This window comes from Telopea speciosissima, chromosome 8 (assembly GCF_018873765.1).
Source record: "Telopea speciosissima isolate NSW1024214 ecotype Mountain lineage chromosome 8, Tspe_v1, whole genome shotgun sequence".
NCBI classification, from domain to species: Eukaryota; Viridiplantae; Streptophyta; class Magnoliopsida; order Proteales; family Proteaceae; genus Telopea; species Telopea speciosissima.
Window position 1 is genome coordinate 15,592,831 of NC_057923.1, and position 24,756 is coordinate 15,617,586.

Genomic DNA, 24,756 nt, shown 5'->3' on the forward strand with positions numbered 1-24,756 from the left:
TAAACCAGCAATGCCTCCAACCAACCGAACTAGTGGTTGTTTGCATTTAGGTGTATGCAGATTTCTAACTTTTATTTAATTGTACTTAGAGATTTCTTTCTCAATTAAAAAGGGCAAAAATTCTGTCCAGGATAATGGCCACGCCCAGCACTCACCTGTCTCTCCTCCTATGGAAATGATATCTCTACCCCCCTATTGGGAGAGGAGAGAGATAGACCCGAGGAGGACTACTGTAGGCCATGCTCCCGGACAAATTAAAACTTCATCACGAAAAAAGGGAAAAAGAACAATAACCAGTCGCATGATTCTTGCGGCACACAAGACCTCGTGAAATTATACCACTCAGCCCCTAGTAAAATAAAATATCTTATTTAGACATCCTCCTGCGTGCTCTCATTTACCCCGTACTGGCGCAGGCGCTACACGATCAAACAGCATCTCTTGCCAAACCAAACCCTGCACCCCCTCACCCCAAAAAAAAAAAAAAAAAAAAAAAAAAAAAAATTAGGAAAGGATTCTGTAAGTTTTCCTACCACTGATTAAATACTACTAAATGAATGGGACTACACCACAACACCACAAACCAAAACCCCCACCCCCACAAATAAAAAGAGTTATTACTAATCACAACGCCAGATATACATTCATGACCCTAATTCTTTATGTTTTTCTCGTTAATTATGGTGACGAGAGACATGTTATCACTACGTACTTCTAGGTAAGAACATCCTATTTCCCTGGCCATTGATAGTAGGGTTTCAAAAAACAGAATCAGGAGTCAATGGAATTCTTTCCCGAATTGGTTGGAATTAATTGGAATTGGTCAGAATCGGCCAAAAACAGAGTAGAATCAATGGAAATGAACCTGAATTGGCTGCATTGATCACGGCCATTCCCTTCCAAATCAGACATTCATCAATCTCCAAATCGGACAATCATCAATCCCACTTCCAATTTTTAAAACCTTGGCTGATAGCTTTAATCGCAATGGAAGGAGACCCTAGGCTCCTCTCTTCGTGGATACACAAAAAGAACCATCTGAGGAAATGACCCATGGGGAGTTGTGTTTTGGTAGCTGCTACTGGTACCAATCTTCTGGTTACATTTTGCGTTGGCTTCCAGTTTGTTTAGGATCCAAGAAGTGTGCTAAAAGTCCCATTTCTCCCCACATAGTGATTATTCCAAACCAGGAAGAGAGAGATCCATCCCTCCTGATAATATAATTTCTGGACCATATATGGGTGCTTAATCATTTCTTGGACCATATACAGGTTGAGCACTCAAGGAACCTCTAAATTATTTGGAATGTAGGTATCACCTTTCTATTTGATAGCTCAGTCCTCAAGCTTATAGATATAGGAAGCTACCATAAATGGAACAAACCTTCTCTATTACTCTTCGCATTATAGACAACAGGATTGGATAAACCATTTGATTTGAGCCACCAAAAACCAATTCTTTTAAAAATGGGCACCATAATCATGCAATTCAAAAAAAGAGTGATAGAGAGAAGCTATTACCCGATACAAAGAACTACTAACTAGCCCAAAACAAGGTCCCATCGCTAGAGATCTGACCTTGATCCCACAACAAAATAAACATTCTCTTCACAAAGAAACCACTGTCATGGAGAGAGGGATAGATGAAGGCATGCAGCACGATACATTGCAAGCAATTATAATACAATGGCTGAAACTTCAATTACTCACTAACACAAGAAACACTGATTTTTGTGCAAATCAAAGAGTACAAAGAAAGAAGAAAAGTAATGATAATTTAAGGGGATAAAGAAAAAATTATATATCAAGTATAATTGAAGAATCTCCTCTACTCCTGTAAGGGCCTTGAGCAGAAAACGGGGTTGACAAAGAAAATATCTGAAAATCTTTATCCTCTTACCCACAAACTTGCATAAAAATTACCACAAGGATCCAAGTAATCTCAAATTGCAGACGGCTTTAAAAAATTATTGTTGAGTACCTACCTACACTATCAAATCAAATGTCAGATAGCCTCACCAGCTTATTGTAAAGTATGCGATTATCCCTCCCTCTGTTGCTCTCAAAAAGTGCACTCTGCACAAGTTCCTGCTCAATGAAAACACCCACAATCACGACAGCTATCCAACAAGAGGGGGGAGAGGCAGAAGTAAATCATGAAATTCTGACGAGCAAGAAACACACCTTTACATCCCTGGGGGTTAGGAACTTTCCCAAATTATTAAGAACCAATCTCAGATCCTCAAACTGCAAGAAGCAAATAATAAAATTTAATACTAAAAATTCATTCTTTGATATGGCCACCAAAGGTTTTTTTTTGGTATGTATGTGGGTGGGGGGGGGGTTCATGATAAATTACCTTGAGAAAGCCCACCCGATTTCGATCAAAAAATCTGAAAGCCTGTTATGGATACAAACACGATATCAGAAGCAATTTTACAGAACACACTGTTCAATTTGAAGCAACAAGTATGAGCTGAAGCGAATATCAAAACCCACCTGCAATAATTCTTTGTTGACAACTGGATTTGCATTCTTATCTGTCTCCATCTCTACATCTTTATCTTTTTCTATTTTATCCTGATCAGACCTAACCTCTGTCTCAACAATCTTCTCCCCCGCCTTCTGCTCCTCCGCACACTCCTTCACTTCATCCTTAACATCACTCGATTCCTTGGGATCAGCCTCTGCATCACCAGCCTGCAGAACAAACTAATTTAAGGGACACCACAGTATTAAAAGAAAAAAAAGGGGTGTTAAAACTGGTTAACCACCATAAGAAGTCATAGAGATGATTGACGACCTCGAATCACAATGTGGTAAAGGTAACCCATGCGGCTCCAATTTTCAGATAATGAATCATTAGAAAGGATTACGTATCATTAGTAAGGATTACGTAAAAACTCCACTCAAATAAGCCTTATCCCAATTAAATGGGGTCAACTACATGGATCATATTTCACCAATCAACTCTATTCAAAGCCATAATTGTTGAGTCCTAAGCTATGCATGTCTTTCGTCACCACTTCCAGAGTCATTTTAGCCTTTTAGGTATGCCCCCTGGCTCTTTTAGCTACCCCAATCTGAATCATATCACTCCTCCTTACCGGTGCATTCAAAGGTCTCTGTTGCACGTCCATATCACCTCAAACGGTTTTCTCTCAACTGATCATGTATTGGATTAAGTATAAGGCTAACAAGGTATATAATATAAGTGGCACTGCACTTTTAGATAGGCATCTTAACCATTTAGCAAGACAGAATTTCTTACAAAGAGAGATGATTAGATTTATTTCATTACATTATAGGATTATAATCAACACACTAGATTTGCGTCGATATTCATTATCAAAGATTAGAATATAGATTAATCCAAAATGTGCACCTCACTGAACAAAAAGTAAAGGGGTGAGGCTACATGAGATTCACGTTGTCAAAGGGTATCAAACAAATGAAAAATGAACGGTATAAAAAATTTTAGACTTTTCTCTCATCGGCATATGTCATAATTATGCTTAATTACTAAACAACAATCAAGTTATCATTGAAAGAAAAGTGAATCTAATTTTTTTCCATGCTAATGGAATCCTATCACTCAATTCAATAATGTAACAAAGACGCCTTACCTCTGTAGGTGAGTCATTCTGTGGGCTAACATCCTTCATTTCCTCATCTTCATCCACATCTTCCTCTGGATCTTCTTCTACCTCATCATCTGTTTCATTCTCCACCTTGGACTCCTCAGCCACATCTGCGGTAGCATCCCCTTCCTTGGCCATTGTTTCTTCACCATCTGGATTAGGAGCATCTGGCTCTTCAGGTTTTGCAGATTCATTCTCCACAGAAGGTTCACCAGTTGTCTTAGACCGCTTCCTCAAAGCCTTGTCCTCATCATTTTCTTTCTCCGGGTTGTCATTGCGTGATCTTTTTCGTTGATTTCTTTTCTTCACAAATCTTGGTCGCAGTTTCTACAAAGAAACAACTACTACTCAGCCTTTTCCCAACTAAATGGGGTCGACTACATGGATCCTAGCAAAGATGGAATATTAATATACAGCAAGCATATTCACAGAATGAGCAGTTATCTTTGAAAGGAACAAAATGCATACAAAAGCCATGCAGATTAATTTTCACAACCAACCTGAAGAAAAACCAAAATACGACAACCCATTTGGTACTGAAGCATTTCATACAGTGACTCCGCAAATAATGAAAGCTGCAAAGATGTGAAACTTGATTTCAGAGTAAGAGACCTTCTCAATGTGGATTAAGTTAGATGTAGAACAACAAAAAAATCTTATAAGTCCGGACAGGAAAGCATAGAGGAAGAAAAACAAACCTCAAACGTTGATTCCTCAATATCTTTGTCACTGTAATCCAAGAGTGAGTCCAATGAAAGTGACAACGAACGAAGCTGTAGAATAAGATTATACAATTAGACAACCACATTCTGATAATCCCCTCCATTACAATTTACAACTATTTTGATATTGGTAGAGCATTAACAATTTGTCTTACTCTAATTAAAATTTTGGTTTTCGATGACAATGCTGAGATCATGAGTCATGACAGTTCGTTTAAGCTTTTATCTGACAAGCATGGTTCTCAGTATCGGCATCATATCAGCATACCAACCGATAAGTATCAGTATCGAGCAATACCGATATGGAATGGGTGAATCGGTCAAAAAGTGGATAAGGCCAGACAAATTAGCTCAATAAAGTCTGATCCACCCGATCCATATCGTATCAGTATCGTCTGAGAGTGATATGGGCACCGATACCGATATAACTATGCTGATAAGTGAAGCAAGCATGCGTAAGTGGGAAATGCAATGACACGTCCCTGAACCCCAAATATTTTGGCAAATTTCACAATCAATAGAACTATCCACGAATCCATTTGCATTTCTTAGTATATTTAGCACAACATCAAAAGAAGTAAAGCTACATTCAACTTACCTTAGGCTCTTCATTCCATTTGGTTTTTAGAAACATGCCAGGATGCTGGGGAGGTTCCTCAGGATTTTCATTCTCTTTCAATTCTTTACTTGGCTTGCTCCTGGATTCATCTTTTCCATCTCTGTTACTTTTTTCCTTTTCATTTTTCATCCTTTCCTTCTTGCCATCATGACTATCCTTACTAGGAACCTTTTCCTTTGAAACCCCAGCCTCCACTTTAGCTCCAGGCTCCTTTTTATTATCTGCTTCCTTGTCCTCCTTTTTACCCTCTTTTTCTGGCTTGATTTCTCTCTCACTGGAATTTGCAACACCATCACCTCGCACCTCAAGAGACTTTTTACTTGTTTCTATTTTGGGACTATTTTTCTTCTCTGATTTGTTTACCTCAGCCACCTGCTTGTCTGTATTTGCAACTACTTCAGTCACATTCTCTGTTTCACTTCCTTTTTTGGTCATCTTATTGTCATCCTTGTCACCATCTTTCTTGTTTTCCACATCACCACCCTTATCTCCAGTGCTGGTAGCCTTCCGTTTAGGCACCCTCTTAATGATTTTCTTTTTTACAACTGTTTTCACACCAGTTTCCTGCACAGAAGAAGGATCATTGGGATATACCTTACCCTTCACACTATCTTCTTGACTGTCCACTTCTTTCTCAGCTTTCACCCCAGCTTCCTGGTCACCAGAAGTTCCTCCTTTGTTTCCCTTCTGAGAGGTCCTCCCAACAGTAACTTTTTTTATAATTTTCTTTCTAGTAAAAGTTTTAACGCCAGAGGGATCAGCAGAACTCTCATCCTGTTGAACACTATTTTCTGGTTTAACTTGCTTGTCTCCAACATCTTTCCCGTCAAGCTTCTCATTTTGTTTGCTGACAGTATCCTCCATGCCACCTTTCTTATCAGCAGCCTTTGGTTTAACAACCTTTTTCACAACTTTTTTTTTCCCAGGTTTCTGAACCACAGTTACTTGGGCAACAGAAGTTTTGTCTTGTTCCTCTTCAACATGCTTGTCTTCCCCACTGGCTTCTCCATCTTTCCCTCCAATTTTCCTGTCACCTGCAACATCTCCCACAGTGGCATTTACTTCAATTTCATCACCAGCATCCTTCTTGGTTTTGTTTACATCAACTGCTTTTTCGGAGGCTGTAATATGTAATGCTTTCTCTTCCTCTTTTCCCTCTTTTTTTGAACTACCTTCAGCATTTGCATTTTTGTTGGAATCAGTGCTCTTATCTGGTTTACTGTGACTTTGATCCCCTAAAGAAGTAACGTAAGGAAAACTAGTAAGATACAAAATTCAAAAAGTTGAATTGTAAGCACACACTTCCATGTACACACAAGAAAAAGTCGAATCTTATCTATCAAAAAAGAAAAAAAAAAAAAAAAAAATTTTGAATCTATGGCCAGTCGTGAGTTGACATGCCAAGTTTAAGACCATTTTCTGATGACAAACATATCATGGACCTCTCACCACACAAGAATGTTGATAAACTTGAGTTACCTTTAACCACTTCTTTCTTCTCACCAGATTTCTGTTCAGAAATGATAACACAATTACTGTTTATCAAAATTTTATCCTTCCAAGGACGAAACTGACAGCAAATCAATTTGAAACAAGAAGGTAGCATTAACAAACCTTCTCAGTTTTCAAAGCAAGCTGACGCTCTTTCTCAGCTATGGCCTTCTTGAACACCTCTTTTTTCAAAGCAAGCTGATGCTCTCTCTCAGCTATGGACTTCTTGTGTGCCATCCATTGGTCTCTCCACTCTTCCAAGGAAGGTAGGCAGTCTGATAGATCTGGAACAAACAGTACAGTAACCTCTTTATGGCTAAACAGCCCATCCTTGCCAACTCTCTCATAGTGTATCTGCAAAGTCCAAATAAAAGGTGAGCAGGGGGTAAAAGAGAAAAAGGCAAAGTTGAACAATTGAAAGGGTGACAAAGTAGTCCCCATGGAAACTAGTCCATATTAGAATATGAAAAAGCTCAAAGCTTCCCAATTAGTCATTCAAAGTAGCTATAAGCTCAAAGTTCTACTTTTCTCTTCCCCCACCCATCTATATAGTAACTTTGCCAAAAGGAAACCAAGACTAAAGAAAATGACTGTAAAAAAAGAGGAAAGATTTTATCATGATTTACAGATGAACAAACATGTCTCCTAGGAAAGCTTGATGAATAATTATGACCTCCAATTCCTCTCATAGGAGCAGAAATGACCACCCTACCCCACCTTGGGCAGTGTGGTCGGGCAGGGGGGTCATTTCTGCTCCTATGTGAGGAATTGGGGCGGACAGCGAATTGGAGGGAATAATGATTCAAGCTTGATATTCCTACTCACTTGAATTGGCAAATCCTACATGGAGGCCAAAATTACAGATCACCCCACTTCCCCTAAAAGGGAAAGGAAGACACCACCAATTAATCCAATTTTTATGCTCACCATTTTTTCAAGGATCGAGAAACATTACACATTTTACCCCCAGTTAAAATTTCCAATTTATGGTTGAAATCCAATCTTTAACCTAAACAATCAGAATTTGAAGGATGGAACCATTTTTTATAATAAAGACAATTTTTAACTTGCATCTTCAATTTTTTCATGTCAGATAGCAGAAAGATGAATATCAATTTCCAGCAAAGATTCTTCCTTAGATGATGCAAATTTTTTATATATACAGGAGAATTGCACTAAAACACATCAGAGATGAAGTTCTTTTACACAAGATCTCAACAGTTAACAATTTGAATTTATTGTTGTCCATACACATACATAAGAATATAGGATATGTTGATGCAGATCAAAGGTACTCCTTGAAGCATCATCACAGGAGGAACCAGGCTAAATCCAAAGACAAGCCTGTGGTTCCATTTTGAACCTGTCTTGGTTCAATTGAACCAGTTTCTGGTTCAGGCCAAGCTTTGTGGCATGGGTGTTATCTGGTTCACTCAAAACCAGATTCTGGGGTTACTGTTAGGACTATTCTTTCTATTATTTTATTTCTTTGTAAAGGCTGGAATATCCTTTATTACTTCCAGTCCTGTTAGTAGCTCATTTCAGTTTCTACAAGCCCTAGTTTGATAAAGGAACTTCCTTCAAAGGATGACTCAAGAAACATTGTAGGACATGTTCATCCATTCAGTCTATCCCATATTTCAATTTGCATTAGAATGACAATATCAAGTCATAACTTAAGTTAATAGGCTATGCACAGGTATAATCTAAAACACAAAATGAGAGAAAAGATTAGAAGGCAAGTGACTACCTCAAGAACTCTGATATAATATATACATGTAATGAAGCACCAAAGTCAAAAGGAGAAAGAAAGGATTAGATGGCAAATGACTACCTCAAGGAAACGATTCCAATGCCGACAGTTATGTAAATCAAGTTGGGCTAAATCCTTTGCACATCTGCAGAGAAAACATATCTTTTATTTAATTGGCAAACATTCATCCATATGAAACTATGCAGAGAGATTTTGATGCATACCTAAGAGCCGTCTGAATCAAGGACGACTCATCAACCGATGGGTCCCCACCATCAAGAACATCCCAAGGGCCTCCAATTGCCATAAAGGAACGGTCTTGTCTGAGAATGGCGAACCTCAAGATGTTATTTAAATGTGGTATTCGGTCATCAGAACTGTTATCAGAAGATAGCTCCTCCAAGGCATCTTTACTGATACCGCTCATCAAAACCACCTGAAATGAAGGAAGAAATAGATACAGATAGCACATTATATAAGGAACTGGATAACCAAAAGAATCGTTTCACTCTTAAGGTATTTATATTACAGCCAATTCCTAACAATAAGTGGGCAGTGGGCTTCAAGTCGTATGCATTCATCTATACGCATACCAATACCTAATATAAAAAGAATGATGGCCCATTATAGTTTTCCTACAGTTCTATCACTCACTTCGTTTCTATATTTTACTTCTAATTTCCCATCAAAAGGTAACTCTACAAGTGTTTGCTGACAGTCCCAAGCCCGAATAAAGGAGGAGGGTTGGTGCGTCAGGTCGGCAGCCGGCACCGAAAAAAACTCTAGCCAAACCCTTTTAACATGGATTCTAGAACCATATATTATCCACATTATGCTAGGGCATTCCCCGCCAGAAGAAGCAACGCACTACACTATGACCCAAGTGTGGTGAAAAGTGAGCAAGGGTTACCTAGGGCATCCCCTGTAAGCGACACACCGCGTCAGCACCCCGAAATGGTGACAAGTAGGCAAGAGTTCTCATATCACACACAAGTGCAGGTATAGAGGCTAGTCCAAAAGCTTAGGATTAGATTAGCATCTTGGAACATTGGATCTTTAATCGGTAACAGTCTAGAATTGATAGATGTAATGAGGAAAAGAAGGATTAACATAGCCTGTATTCAAGAGAGTAGATGGAAGGGTAAAATAAACTAAGTTGGACAACTTTAAACTTTGGTATACGGGGGATCAAAGTATAGAAGTGGAGTGGGCATATTAGTGGATAAAGATTTAAAGAATGATGTGGTGGACGTTAAAGGATTTGGAGATAGGATCATAGTTGTCAAGGTGTCGCCTAGGTGCCGTCTTGGCGTCCTGGCGGAATTATGAGCACTGAGCGGGACTACGCTTACTACGAGTCATGAATGGCGTTCGCTCTGACCATCTAGGCGTCGCCAAGGCGGTTAAAGCGACGCCTTGGTGCGCCATATGGTCAAGTCGACCGCCATTGATGACTAATGGTTTTTTTTTATTTTTTCATGCTCTTTTTTTTTATTTGTATTGGTTTGTGTATAAGGATTCTAATGTACGCTGCTAATAGGATAAATTAGCTTTAAAACTAAAAACTTAAAATTCTAATCCCTAAAACATAAAAGGTGAAATCGTCAAATCCCTAAAAAGTGAAACGAAAATCCTCAACCCTTCGTCTCTTCCCTCTGCACAACTCCAAGTCTACAACTCTTCGTCTCAACTCTTCATCTCTTCCAGTTCCAGCAAGGCGACAACAGCAACTCGAATCTTCCCGTCTTCCGGCAAGGTAAGTCCCTACTCCGGTACTCCCTACCTAGTCTTCTTCTTCTTCTGCTTCTCTGTAACTCTGTTTTCCCGTCTTTTTTTTTTTAATTTTAACGACTGCTACTGCTTCCCCCCAACAGCAACTTGACTCTTCTAGAGTTCCAGTTCCGGCAACAGCAAGTCAGCTTCCTCTTCCTCCTACCTTTCCGGCAAGGTAAATCTTCTACTCCCTATGCTTCTTTTCTGTAGTCTGTAGACTCTGTACTCTCACTCTGTAACGGTAACTTCTTCTGATCTTCTCTCTTTTTTTTTTTTGCTTGTTAACTTCTATAGTTCTATGCTTCTTCTTCTTTGTAGAGTGTACTAGTGTAGTCTGTAACGGTAACTTCTTCTCTGTTTTTTTTTTTTTTTTTGCTTGGTAACTTCTATCTATGCTTCTTCTCTGTAGTCACTTGTCTGTAACAGTAACTTCTATCTATGCTTCTTCTCTGTAGTCACTAGTCTATAACGGTAACTTTTTCTCTGTTCTACTGCTGCTGTTTTTTTTTTTTTTTTTTTTAAAAATCTGTAACTTCTGTGCTTCTTCTTCTCTACTGCTTTTTCCTTTTTTTAGCTTGGTAATGGTATTATGGTAGCTTGGTAATGGTCTTTTATGAAATGATGATAATCGTTAGTTTTTTATCTAGGACTTAGTGATTAACTGATTACTAAATAAGAGAATGTTGATTAGTCATTTGTGATTTTGTGCTATGTCTTTTAGTTTCTTAATTAATTTATGATGTTTGATTATTCTGAATTTTTATGTGTCATGTATGATTTTTCATTTTGATGACTTGAGGTGGCTTAAATTTAATTTTTAATGATATAAGGTATGATACTATGATGCATCATGCCATCATGTATTGAGTGTTTAGGGGGGGGGAGGGGGAAAACTAACACTAGACCGCCTTTACCGCTTAAGCTCTGCATAGGCGGCCGCTCTACCGCCTAAGTGCTTAGACAAGCCTCCACCGCCTTGGACTGCCATACCGCCGTGACAACTATGGATAGGATTATATCCATCAAGCTTGTGTTAGAAAAAGAGGTTGTCAATATAATTATCGCTTACGTACCCAAGTAGGATTGGATGAAAGTAGTAAGTTACAATTTTGGGAGCACATGGATAGACTAATGCAAGGTTTTAGTCAAGGAGAAAAGACTATTATAGGGAGTGATCTGAATGGACATGTTAAGAGAGATCACAAAGGCTATGAAGGTATACATGGAGGATATGGTTTTAGAGAGAGGAATGAGGAGACAATCTCAGTATTAGATTGTATTGTGGTTTATGATTTATTGGTGGAGAGCCGAATAGGAGAAGGGAAAAGTTGCAGGGGAAGGGGAAAGAGATCACACAATCACGCATTCTCAAAGAGTATACCCAATAAACTTCTATTCAATTCATTGTGTCCATTGTTGGGTTACAAGCAAGTATTTAAAGAAGAAAATAACAAGACTACTATTCTAACTACTAAACTGAAATAACTTGCAACTCAAACTCAAACTCTATCCAACTCTTACGTATGCAACTCAAAACAAATAAAAGAATTAAATAAACTAAGTCCCCAAAAAACCATTGGACCGGTTCTGTTTGGGTTTGGGTCTCCAAAGCCTATCATGCTGGTCCAACCAGCCAAGTAATACTGCATCAATTCTCCTCTGAAAATAATTCGACACTGTCGAGTTTAGAAAAGGACCAAGGAGGCCGTTTGAAGCAACACGTTGGAGGAGGAATGATCCCCGCTACTTTCTTGAGTTTAATGTCAGGGAGATCCTTAGAGGGAAGAAAGTCCATGGTTTTGTTGCCTTGCTTAAAAGAGTAGGTATTCACATACCCGTGATGTTGAGCCTTTTTATCAAACAGCCACGGTCGACCAAAAAGAATATGACGGACCTTCAGAGGGAGGACATCACATTGTACTGTATCCACAAATCCCACCAATAAAGTAGGTGAGAAAACACTTATCTGTAACCTTGAGATTAGTGTTGTTCAACCATGCAACTTTGTAGGGGGTTGGATGTGGCTCTGTTTGTGATCCCAGTTTACAAACAGGGTCTTCTAAGACGACATTAGTGCAACTACCTCCATCAATCACCAGACTACATAATTGGCCATTGCACTTTATAGGGGTCTGAAAGATACTGTTGCGGCATCAATCTTCATCCTCAGTGACTCTGTGAGTGGTTGAAAGACTCAGAATAGTAGGAAGAACATAACAAGGATGTCGCTCCTCATCATTGACATTGCCATTGACTTCACCTGGTTCAAGCTGTGGCGATAAATCAATTGTCTCAACGCCAAGGTGCTCTTCTGGACCACAAGGTATAAAAAAAACCATATCAACATAAGCTACCAAGCGGTTGGGGCAATGAGAATTGAACTGTCTGTATCCTTTACATGTGGCAAACTGATGGACAACCTTTTTGCATCGCAAGAGGTCTGTCAAAACCACGCTGAGGCAGAGAATATGGTCTGCTAGAGCGTGAAGATACCATGTCAGGATCACGTCGAGGTGGAGAATATGCTCAGTTAGGCCATGAGGATGCTATAGATGAACCAATAGCTTGTGGTTTGCTGAATGGCTTTTCCTGGGGGGAAGACTGTTGTTGACTGTAATTGTTACCCCTAGGAAAAGTGTCTGGAAAATACCTTCGGGTGTAAAACCGTTTCAGATTTTCTTCTACCTGATATGCAACCTATACTACATCTTCCATTGTAGGTAGTCGATTGGATGCAAGTGCAGCACTGATTTGAGGGTGCAAACAATTGCGGAACTGTACCACCAATACTTCTTCATCGCAGTCAAAATTGAGTGGAGTAATAATAGGATCTGGCAACAAACTCCTCAACTGTTAGGTTTTCCTATTTCAACTGTGCAAACCTGAGGTGCATGCGCTGCTTGTAGTCAGTAGGTAAGAATCTCTGATTCATAACTTTATGCATTTCAGCCCAAGTAATAACTAAACCAATGCCGCGGTGTTCCTTAATCCACCAGACTCGAGCTGTACCCTTCAGTTTAGCTTATGGAAATAAGACTTTTTGGCCTTAATTAAACCGTACCATCTGAAAAAGGTCTCCAAACTGTGAATCTATTCAAGGTACTGTTTTGGATTGTTGTCCTCATAAAAATCAAGAATGTCTAGCTTTGCTGCTCTTTCAGCTCCACAATCATCATATCGACCAACTCCATAAGGTGAGGGTGGTGGTAGTGGTGGTGGTGGTGGGAATGGCAGCACATTATGAGTTGAATCCGATGGGACGGAATTGGAAGAATCCCCAGATAGCATGGGACTCTTTCCTTTATCTGAAGCCACCAGTTGGTTAATAGTAGCTTGCATAGATTCCATCATTGCCTGAATGGAATTGACAACAACAGTGAGAGTATCAAATTTTGCATCGGTTTCAGCCTTATAGGAATTGAACTGTTGGAGAATTTCAATGTTGGCTACCATGGTTAAGCTAAACAAGAAACACTCAAAGACAAAGTTGAATGGCAAAACATAAATAAACCGAAGTTCCTAATAGAGTGGTAGAACTGTAATAATAGAAGTTTAATTAAGAAACACAAGGTACCGTATGGGTGTGAGGATAAATTTGGAAGTTGATAAAAAAAAAAAGGAACAATTTAGAATTTGGGAAGAGAGAGGAGGAGCAATTTTGAGAAAAAGAAAAAATTATTACACTTAAAAAGGAAATATGAATAAGAGGGGGGGATAATATGGGAAAGAATGGGGTGTGGCACCAGGCGTGGCTGAACCATCTACTATGGGGGGAGCGAATGAACAGGAAAGAAGCTTAGATAAGAGAATAAGTTCTCGAATCGCTTTTTTGGTAGAAAGCTCAACCAGCGAGAAAAAGTGTTTGGCCGAAGCCAAAAAGAGGTCGACCTACTTTATTTGCCAAGTGAATGATCTTCGCTTCGCGAGAACAAAAACAACCACCATCTCGCTCTTTCTATTATATTGAATATTGACAATTCCCAAAAAAATGTTCATACTATCATTACTATGAGATGAGCATAGTACTATGGCAGTCAGGCAGATATGCCCCCATCGTCTAGCTGTTTAGGACATCTCTCTTTCAAGGAGGCAGCGAGGATTCGACTTCCCCTGGGGGTAGGGTACTACGAAAGGAAGTTTATCATAGATTATCAATAATGGGATTCGTAAAAGGGTACTTATCTCCTGTTGGTGGAGTCTGGGTCGTATTCGACCATTGGGGGGCGAGAATGGCATAGGAACAAGAGTTCTACTCCCACAAGAGATCACGTCGAACCAGTGGTTGGGGAAGTTCGACTTTGATGATGAGCCACAGAGAATCCTAATCGACTAAAGAGTTCAGGTCGTAGAAGAGATTCTATTCGCTGGTGAAGGAGATTCGAACCAGCAGCGTCGTGGTCTTCTGAACCAGGTATGAGGCCCTTTTTGTGGTTCTCTGCTTCTCGATTTCTCTCTTCTTCTTCCTCTATCTCGCACTCTCTTCTTTTTTTTTCTTTGCTTAGGCAGAAACCTAGAAGGGTTTGATCGTGGTCACAATGAGGGTGGTGGGTGTTTCTTGATTCACACTGTGTTTGTGAGTCACACTGGGCGTTGGGAAGGGGTTTTTTGTTGCAAGAATTATGGAATTAGGGTTTCAATAATAGCTGATATGATGGGGTTGGGGTAGGGTTTCAATGGGAGGATGAAGGGATGGGGCTGGGGCTGGGGCTGGCGGGTGATAATGCAGGGGTTGTTAGGTATTGATTTGACTACTCTATTCTAAACAGAATTTTTTAAAAAAAAAAATGTTGTTGTATACGACAGAATGGCAAGGGATAAAAAGATTTGGGAAGAAGGAGAATGAGATGAGAGAGATGGACAAGGAATGGAAAGAGAAAGATTGATGGGGAAGGAGATGGATCCTTCAACTCTGATGCCAAATTGGTGGAGGGCTGGATAGAAGAAGGGAAAAGTTGCAGGGGAAGGGGAAAGAGATCACACAGTCACATACTCTCAAAGAGTAAACCCAATAAACTTCAATTCAATTCACTGTGTACATTGTTGGGTTACATGCAAGTATTTAAAGAAGAAAAATAACAAGACTCCTATTAAAAGAGCAACCCAGTGCATGAGGCTCCCGCTACTGCAGGGTCTGGAAGGGGCAAATGTGCGTAGCCTTAACCCTCTGCTATGCAAGAGAGGATGTTTCCAAATTTTGAACCCGCAACCAACAAGTTGCAACAACACAACTTAACTGTTGCACCAAGGTTCACCCCTATTCTAACTACAAAACTGAAATAGCTTGCAACTCAAACTCAAACTCTATTAAACTCCTATGTATGCAACTCAAAAACCAAAACAAATAAAAGACTTAAATAAATAACCTACTAAATAAACTAATTCCAACCCTTGTTGGACAAAAAACCATGGGACCGGTTCTGTTTGGGTTTGGGTCTCCAAAGTCTATCATGCTGGTCCAACCAGTTAAGTGATGCTGCATCATTTATCCATTGTAAACACTTACTTTGAAAAGAGGGAGGATCATTAAGTTACCTTCAAAAGTGGCATCATAGTAGCCAAATAGATTTCTTCTTAATTAGAAGGTCTGATAGATTGTTATGTAAGGTTTGTAAGGTTATACTAAGGGAGAGCCTAACCAATATGTGCCTTATTATGCATAATCATAAGAAAGGTAAGCTTATTTGCCATAGGATAAGGTGGACCTTAAAAAGAGATACTTTGCAATCATTTACTGATAAAGTGGTCAAACACGGAAAGTGGGACTTTGATGGAGACTAATACTATTTGAAACTAGATGATTACTTGTAGTAAGAAGGTTTCTACTTTCTACGATGTCCTAGACAAATCGAAAAGAGAACGCCATTCCTCTAGGGAGAGTTGGTGGTGGGATGATGAAGTTCAAGCAATCATTAAGACTAAGAAAGCTAATTTTAAGACATGGCAAAGGACTAAAGAGGTAGAGAATGTAAAATATATAAATTTCCCAAAGATGAAGCTAAGAGACTGCGGGAAAAGCAAAGGCAAAGAAATATGAAGATCTTTATAACAATCTGACCACAAAGGATGGGGAAAAAGCTATCTATAAGATAGCTAAAATGAGGGAAAGGAAGAGTAGAGATCTTGCCCATGTTATAAATATCAAAAGTGAAGATGATAAAGTACTAATAAGGGATGAGGACATCAAGGAGAGACGGAAAGATTATTTCCACAACCTACTAAATGAAGACTTTTTGAGTAATAGTGTCCCGGAAGACTGCATTACCCATCAAGATACCACATGTTGTAGATATGTCCAAAAGATTAGGGTGCCTGAAGTAAAAAATATTGAGGATGAAAGTAGGCAAGGCACTAGGCCTAGATGAGGTCCCCTTAGAAGTGTGGAAGAGCTTAGGAATTTGTGGTTTATCTTGGCTAACCAAGCTATTTAATTAGATATAAGCACAAGGAAAAAGTCAAACGAATAGAGGAAAAGCATTGTGGTTCCGGTTTACAAAATAAAGGTGATATTTAGAGTTGCAATAACTATATAGGCATTTATCTAATGAGAGTCATACTATGAAATTATGGGAGAGGGTTATTGAAACCCACCTAAGACAAGACACAACAGTTACGAAGAACCAATTTGATTTTATACCAGGAAGATCCACGACAAAAGCTATTTACTTGAGAGACTCGTAGAAAGATATAAAGATTGCAAGAAGGATCTTCATATGGTCTTTATTAACCTAGAAAAAGTTTATGACAAAGTCCCTAAAGGGTTAATCTGGCAAATACTATAGAAAAAAAGTGTTGCAAGTAAATATGCAGACATAATTAAAGATATGTATGATGGCATGGTGACTAGTGTAAGAATTGTGGGGGCTGAAGGTAGTGAATTGCCAATTACAATTGGGTTACATCAAGGATCAGCTTTAAGCCCTTATTTGTTAGCGCTTATCATGGATGATATAACAAAACACAATAAAGATGATGTTCCTTGGTGTATGCTTTTTGCTGATGATATTGTTTTGGTGGATGAGACAAAAGTAGGAATTAATGCCAAGTTGGAGTTATGGATATCAACCTTGGCATCAAAAAGCTTTAAGATAAGTAGATCGAATACGGAGTATATAATGTGCATAGTTGTCACGGCATCACGGCGATCCAAGTCGGTGGAGGGGTGTCACGTCGATATATCGACATGTCGCCAGCCATGGCGAGCATGTCGACCATGTTTTATTTTTTATTTTATCTATTTTTAATGTTTTAATAGATGTATACTCAAGCCATGTTTTATTTTTTCTCTATTGTTTCTCAAGTTTTAAGAAGAAAATTCAGAAATCGAAGAAGAAATCGAAGAGGGAAAGAAAAAATCGAAAGAAATCGAAGAGGGAAAGAAGACAGGAAGAAGAAATCGAAGAAGAAGTCGAAGAGGGAAAGAAGAAATCAAAAGAAATTGAAGAGGGAAAGAAGAAATCGAAGGGGGAAGAAGAAATCGAAGACAGGAAGAAGAAATCGAAGAGGGAAAGAGAAACAGGAAGAAGAAATCAAAGAGGGACGCTATGGCGTAGGTCGCCATGCAGTCCTCTCCAGCGCCATGGCGACGCCATGACAACTATGATAATGTGTAAATTTAGTTACAGCAGGACGAATAATGAGGTGGTGAAAATTGATGAGACGGAGATTCCGCACAGTGATTATTTTATGTATCTGGGCTTAATCATAAAAAAGAAGGTGATATAGAGGATGATGTTTCACAGAGAATTAAATAGGATGGATGAAATGGAGAGGTGCATCTGGAGTGTTGTGTGATTGATGTATTCCTTTAAAACTTCAAAGAAAATTGTATAGAATAGTTATATGACTGACTATGATGTATGGTGTGGAATGTTGGGCAGTTAAGAAGCATCATGTAGATAAATCAGTGTAGCGGAGATGAGGATGTTGAGATGGATGTGTGGCAAAACTAGGACGGATAAAGTAAGGAATGACATTAAAGCTGATTTGAGAGTAGCTCCGATACATGATAAGCTACGAGGAAGTCGTTTGAGGTGGAATGGCCATGTTCAACAGAGGCCTTTGGATGCTCCAGTACGGAGGAGTGTTTTGATTTCAGATTGAAGGAACTAAAAGAGCCAGGGCAGACTTAAAATGACCCTAGGAGAAATGGTGAGGAAAGAGATGCATAGCTTAGGCCTTGTATCAAGTATGACCTCAAATAGAGCTGATTGGAGGCAAGGATCCATGTAGCCGACCCCATTTAGCCAGAATAAGGCTGAGTTGTTGTTGTTGTTGTTGAATACCCAAATTACTACTTATAGTGAAATTACCCTCAAAGTCTTCCTCCACTATCAACCAAGCAGTATGTTTTATACCTTGCATCCAAATCACCATTAAGTAACTATTAGAACCTTATGTTTGACTGATTTCCCAGACCACCCTCATGTCATTACACAGGTAACTAAATTACCCTCATGTTTGAGCACTTGCATCCCAACTTAACTTTTACACTGCCATTTACATACCAAAATTACCTGTATAACTGAAATACTTGCCCAAATTAACTTTATGTTCCTAATTATATCCCAAAATTACCTGTGTGTTCAAAGAATACTCCCACTGTCTAGCGTTTTAAATAACTTTTCTTGTTTCTAATCTTTCCCTGAATATGTTGTCATTTTATCCCTTATCATCTATCTGTATCATATTATCATTACCTCATTTATTTGGCATTGGCTATTGTCTGGACTCCCCCCCCCCAAAGGGGGGGACAGGGGAGTGGAGGAAAGTGCTATTGAACACAACGTGAAGGCAATCCTGCTACTGGATGAAAAATTGCCGGCATTACCATAATATCCAATTACTAACTTCAATTATCTCTATTTCTATATTTTTATATTCACATAAAAGAAAATGATGAACTCCCTCTTCATCCTATTGAGTCTATTATGCAACCATCAGATTATATCTTGCCCTTCTTAGATTCTATCAAATGACAAAAAAAAAAAAAAAAAAAAACCCCACTCCTTGCACCCAATGTTCTATCAGACTTTCATTTTTCTATTTTTATTCCTTCTTCCTAATATTCCATTAATATAGTTATAATACAATTTTTGTCCAGTATTTACCTAGGTGCTTCTGGAATTTATTTTTTCCCAACACTACGCCATTCTCTACACCTTGCTCCAAACTGAACTTTAGTCGATACATTATTCAAGAAATGCCCCTTTATTTAGAAATGCCTCTTGGTTTTCCTGACCCTCTATAGCATAGTCTTGCACGCATGTCAAACATGCAACAGATGCGACCTAAACTAGTTTCAATAAATTAGAGGGTTGAAAATATCATCAGCCAAGCTGGTGAAATTCTCTATCTAAGCTATGAGCCTCTACATATTTAAGGTAGTTGTCTCCATTTTAGTGTTTTACTGAGATCCATCTTGCTTTTCCTGTTTTCTCCATATGAATTGTTTGAGCCTTTACATATCAGCTTCCACTCACCAAAACTGAAATAAAGTTATCTACTCCAAAAAATCTTTGCTCCACAAGGCATAGGTTGGACCACGGGAAAACTCAAATCGTATTTAAGGAAAAACTACGATGAATCTTAATAGCATTGAATTTTGGAATGAGTTCTACCTTGGCATTCCACACTATATTTTCACACTTTGACTTCCTCGATTCTTCAGCTAATGGTTCAGTGGAAGACTCCTGCTGCTCAGCTCTGCCCTCTACTTCAACAAGATCATGCACAAAGCTGTTCCGCTCAACATGTAATAATGGTTAAATAGGGGGAAAAACTTCTAAAATAAAAGATGATATAATCCAGAATCATGACATGCTTGACTTCCAATTAAGGAAACACAAAAAATTAGCTAACCATAATCAGAGGACCACAGAACTTAGAGGGTGCAGGATATAGCCAAGAGAAAACATGAAACAGGATTGAAAACTCTAAAGAGATGGAAGTTCGTTCCGGAGAAAGGCACCTGACAGGAGTATGTAACGAAAGCTTCAGATTCTCCTTTGGCCAGTAAACCACAACCTAAAGACAATTGGACATCAGAAGGAGTATCAGTGCCAAGTGTACAATGTTGCTATTACTTCCTAAACTGAAGAATTAAGAATCTTGTACCTTGGAGAACTCTGGAGAAATTGACAACTTTGGATATTGCTTACTTACGGATGAATAATCCCTTTCAACATCCACAACGCAGAATGGGTAAGCCTGCAAATTCAATTGCCACAATAAATGAGCTGAATGAACATAATTCATATTTGAGGCAAAAAAACAGGAAAAATGAAGCATCACCAAACAGGAATAGAACAGTTGGCTCAGAAAACAATAATAAGGATAACAAATCAAAGCTTTATGTGGCTCTCAAGTCTCAACTGATCTCATTGTATAATTCTACTTTCCTTGATCCTAGAAAGATTTTATTCCAAGTCATTGACATAATAGGAATGACAGTGTTCCCCGTAAATACCGATGCAATGATTTAAAAACTAAGCATAACAACAACTGAAGTGCAAGCTGAAAGTCATTGCAGATTAACTATACGCAAGGAACAATTTTAATCGACTGATTCCTAGACTTAAATAGAGGACCTAAATCTCCTGCTTCCACTTGAGAGAACACAACACAAGTATCTTCGAATAACTTTGCTGATTTGATTCAGAGTGCAAAAGATAGTAGGTCAGAAGGAAATAAAAGATCCAAGGAAGAAACCCAGAACCCCACTTCCAATGGTTAAGAGGAAATAAAATGAGATCTTGAGACGAAAATTCCAACTCCAAAGCCGAAGGATAAGAAGAAAGAAGATAAGGTCCAAAACCCCCAACCCAGATCCTCACAACGGAAACAGGTCGCAATATCATTCAATGACTAAATTCTTGTGTGGTTTTACCTTGCAGACATACTCTCTCCTTTTTTCTTTAACAGGTGTACGATGCCTTCAGCATAGCAGAGAATGAAGTTAGTCAAGAAGCCCGCACCATGTAGGAAGCAGCAATCTATTTATAACTATATAGCAGGACACAAAATAGAACGTTAAGATCCACCACCTATGCAAAGCCTCGTGACGGGGAGAATCTCGTTGTTTAGGTCTCGCATTCCTCAACAGTGAGGAACCGTGTCGGTCCCTAATGATCTTTGGTGTAGTCCGTTCACGCCTAAGTTCAAGCCCACGTTTGCGTTCTCTTTCTCTCTCCTTCCGGCGCTCCAGAAGGCGTTCCCTTTCACGCTCTCTTTCTCTTTCTCGTTCCCGCTCCCGCTCCCGCTCCTTCTCCCTTTCTCGCTCTTTCTCTCTCTCTCGCATGTGCTCCCTACGACGCTCCTCCTCCCTTATCTCAAGCTCCCGACGAAGCCCAATCCTGTCTTCCTTTCTTTCATCAATCCTGGATCCTCCAAGGCTTGTATGCCCACCACGTGACAACACACTACTTGGATAATCAGACTCAGGCGAAGCACCTCGAAGTGCTTTTCCAGTGGCATAGTCTCGACCAGGAGGCAGGCTCACACCATAACCTGAACTTGAACCTTGTGCATACATGAGATCGTCAATATTTCTCCGAGGAGCTGCACCGAGGATTGATGGCGGATTTTTTCCATCATAAGAAGCATTAAGCATTGATAAATTGCGAGGATCAGAATCCATTCTTCCACCATAGGAGCTAAAATCTTGGGTTGCATGACGAATAGCAGCATCCCTTGCTGCAAGATAATCACTTGCTCTGCCAGAAATGTGTATGCTACTCACAGTAAGATATATAAGACCATCTAAAAGAACTGTGCAAGGGCTCACTATAGCCATTGAGAAAGGTATAACCCATCAAAGAATGAAAAGGTTGAGCAATGACACATTAGGTAAAAGATGCACAGTTAACAGTACAGAAGCAAGCTACAGGATGTGTTCAGTAGCAGAATCAATATGGATGAAGCAATGTTGCAAAAGAGAAATACCTAGCAACCCCATCTATAGGAGCAGATTGTAGAGACTGAGCTTTCAGTAATTGTTGTTGTCGTAGCAATGATGCCTTGCAAACATTTTAGCAAAAAGTTAGAATGTTACTTCTGACAGAAGAAATGAGAGTGGGTGTTTGTGTGTATGCACACCCACATTTGTCTAGTAAACTCAATACCTGATCAATATGATCGAAAATCTCAGGCTGTTGCAGAAGCCAAAACAACGACATTTGGGTATTGATGCAAACAAAGGACAAGACAAACAAACAAGGATTAAGCAAAATGATAGCAATAAAATGACTAAAAACAAGAAAAGAATTATAATAAGACAATTTCAAAATTGACATGGGGAAGGGAAAAACCCATGATCTCTTTACCTGACCAAGACCAACAGGATCAGTGAACCGTCTACTTGACTCACTTTGCAACTCCCTCTCAATATAAGCACTTTGATGGTCAACATACTGTCGTCTGTCCAATGAAGAATAATCAGAAATCTTCCCTGAGGAGAATTGATCACCTTTGTGACCATACCCATGGCTTGACGACGGGACATAGTCACTAGATGCAAACTTAGGGGACTCTGCCATAGTTGATCCATAACCACCACGACCTTGAAGGCCAGACGAACCGGCTAATTTGCCACTCATTGTGGCAACCTGGACAAGCATATAAGCCATCTAGTGATTTTAATGTTGCATTCAATGATATATGACAAGTAATCGGTTACAGTAACAATCATGCTAGAACACATTCAGTCTTCAAACAAGTAAATAGTAACTATTCCATGGAGGTGTCATGAGCCAGCAACCATGACATCTAAAACACTGACAACATGCCTCAAACTTCATGTACTGGACAAGATAACCAAAATCAACAGGTACCATATTTTCCTTTGTCGATTCTTCCATCAAGTCATTATTATGCTAAGTTAATGAAGTAGATTTTTTCATGCAAGAAAGTTTCAAGCAAAAGCACATAAGCTATTTACATTCAATGCACTGCAATATCCAAGAAAACTGAGAGAAAGAGGGTACTGGAACACTAGCTGTCATAAACTTCTCTAGAAGTCTGAGCAAAAGGAAGAAAAGACCTCCTTATTTTTCCAATAACTTTTAGAAGGATCCCACCTGCACCCTAAGTGAAACAGAAACAACAACTGTACAATGAGTTTCAACCTTCCCTAAAAACATTAGATGAAGAAAGAAACAACAGACTGTTTTGGGAACACAGTTTATTCCCAGTTTGTGTTTCATGTTCAAGGCTATCAAAGAGGAGGAAAGCCATTTGTTCCTTCAAAAGTCAGGTTTCATTTTTTTACATTCTTACAGGATGTTCCGAGTTGCAATCTGTAATCTTTCAGACCTCACTGATATTTGACCCTTCAGAGCCTTCTCAATTTGCAGCTGTACACGTTGGAACATACTACCTTTTGCAGTAGTGGGTTGGCTGATTTGGGAGGAAAGGAAGGAATCCAACTGCGGCACATCTTTGAAAAGACAAAAGCTGCTGTTTTAAGTTGATGGAGAAATACAGCAAGATTTAGACCCATCGACATGGATTTGACAAAAACTAGCATTCAAAGAGCAGTACAGGTAAATTACAGAGAAATCTTAGGTGGACTTCAAGGTGTGAATTTGCAATATGCATTATATTTGATGGGCTGTGAGATCAAACTAAACCTAGACCGCATGCTGGATTAACAAATATGAGATAAGAGGTATTAGAAAAATCTCTTAAGTTGGTTTCCATAGACTCCAAGCTTCATCTTTTGCAGGATCTTGTTTCTCTTCTTCGTTAGATCTCTCTCCATCACTAAAAAACAAGTCCCTCAGTCTAACACACAAGAAATATGTCAATAAAATCCAAGAATGATATTAACTTAAGTTCCACAAGATTTTTTAGGCACATAAGACCAGATAATAAACTCACTATATTCACAAGTAAAGAAGTAGTGAATAAAGGTTCAAAAGACACCCAAAACCAATAAAATAACTTGATCCATGAGATGACAATTGCACAACATTCTAGGTATTTATTTAGCTGGAAAGGGAGAATGTGGGAGCAATAAAAGATTAAAGACCTTTTTGGGGGGAAATCTACTTCATGTTCAGAAATAGGGAATTCTAGCCCTACATGACTAGAGATCATGCCAAGATATTTCCCTCTTTTGTTCATAGAAAAAAGATGTTTATTAGAAAGAGTAAAGAGAATGAGGGGAAATAAAAAATAAAAATATGAATACATTAGAAAGATGGCCATGACACAGTCGCAATACAGACCCCTTACATAAATGACATACAAATCAATGTGATATTGGCAAGGATTAAATCTCTGACCTGCTGAGCAGTACTCAAAGCAGATGAGCCATAAACAGCACCATATTGTCCCCCATAGTGGGCAGCAGCTGAAGGATGGGCTCTATATCCACCAACATCTGCTTCTTGGGAAGCACCAAGCAGAGACAAATGCCGAGAAGGAACAGAAAGTTGAGACCCTCCATCAGGGCCTACAACTGAACTTCCAGAATAAGAAGGTCCAGACTACAGAAATTTAACAAGTTCAAAGAAAAATTAGGTCAGGAAATTTCATTGGACCAATAATTCTCACAAAAAACTAATTCACTGATTGCAGTCATACAGAGAATTCAAATGATAAGATTTTACTGGAAACATACTGTACCAAATCATACACTTACATTTTGCCCATATGCCTGTTTTGCCGCATATGACTGCTGCCCGTAAGCGTTACCCCCTCTAGAGGAATACATTTTTGTCTACTGGAGAAGCAGAAACCGCAGGAATCACAAAAATGA

General features: G+C 39.1%; 1 protein-coding gene across 5 annotated transcripts; it reads right to left on the bottom strand.

The window, feature by feature from the left end:
* Positions 1-1,641: 1,641 nt before the first annotated feature.
* On the bottom strand, positions 1,642-24,756 carry LOC122670528 (protein SHORT ROOT IN SALT MEDIUM 1-like). 5 transcript variants are annotated; one of them, XM_043867448.1, is made up of 22 exons: positions 24,640-24,756; positions 24,281-24,484; positions 22,319-22,600; positions 22,118-22,144; positions 21,939-22,012; positions 21,041-21,709; positions 20,884-20,929; positions 20,112-20,204; positions 19,966-20,021; positions 19,616-19,733; positions 8,450-8,661; positions 8,307-8,370; positions 6,596-6,826; positions 6,461-6,491; positions 4,961-6,216; positions 4,339-4,413; positions 4,141-4,215; positions 3,626-3,967; positions 2,499-2,711; positions 2,359-2,400; positions 2,184-2,246; positions 1,642-2,087 (listed from the first exon to the last, which is right to left on the bottom strand). In XM_043867448.1, exons 1-22 carry the CDS (start codon positions 24,709-24,711, stop codon positions 1,998-2,000), a joined length of 4,335 nt encoding a protein of 1,444 aa, XP_043723383.1. In that variant the 5' UTR covers positions 24,712-24,756; the 3' UTR covers positions 1,642-1,997. The 5 variants fall into 5 exon arrangements, with proteins under 5 accessions (XP_043723383.1, XP_043723384.1, XP_043723381.1 ...); XM_043867449.1 differs by having other exon boundaries at positions 6,461-6,493; positions 6,658-6,826; positions 21,041-21,727; XM_043867446.1 differs by having other exon boundaries at positions 6,461-6,495; positions 6,603-6,826; positions 21,041-21,727.

Bases quoted from the DNA above. Each gene is read 5' to 3' on its own strand.
- LOC122670528 (XM_043867445.1), bottom strand. From the start codon at position 24,711: ATGTATTCCTCTAGAGGGGGTAACGCTTACGGGCAGCAGTCATATGCG. The intron at 22,601-24,280 runs GTCAGAGATTTA...ATGCTTGTCCAG, and splicing joins CTTTGAGTACTGCTCAGCAG to GTTGCCACAATGAGTGGCAA. The intron at 6,492-6,595 runs GTTTGTTAATGC...ATTTCTGAACAG, and splicing joins TTGCTTTGAAAACTGAGAAG to AAATCTGGTGAGAAGAAAGA.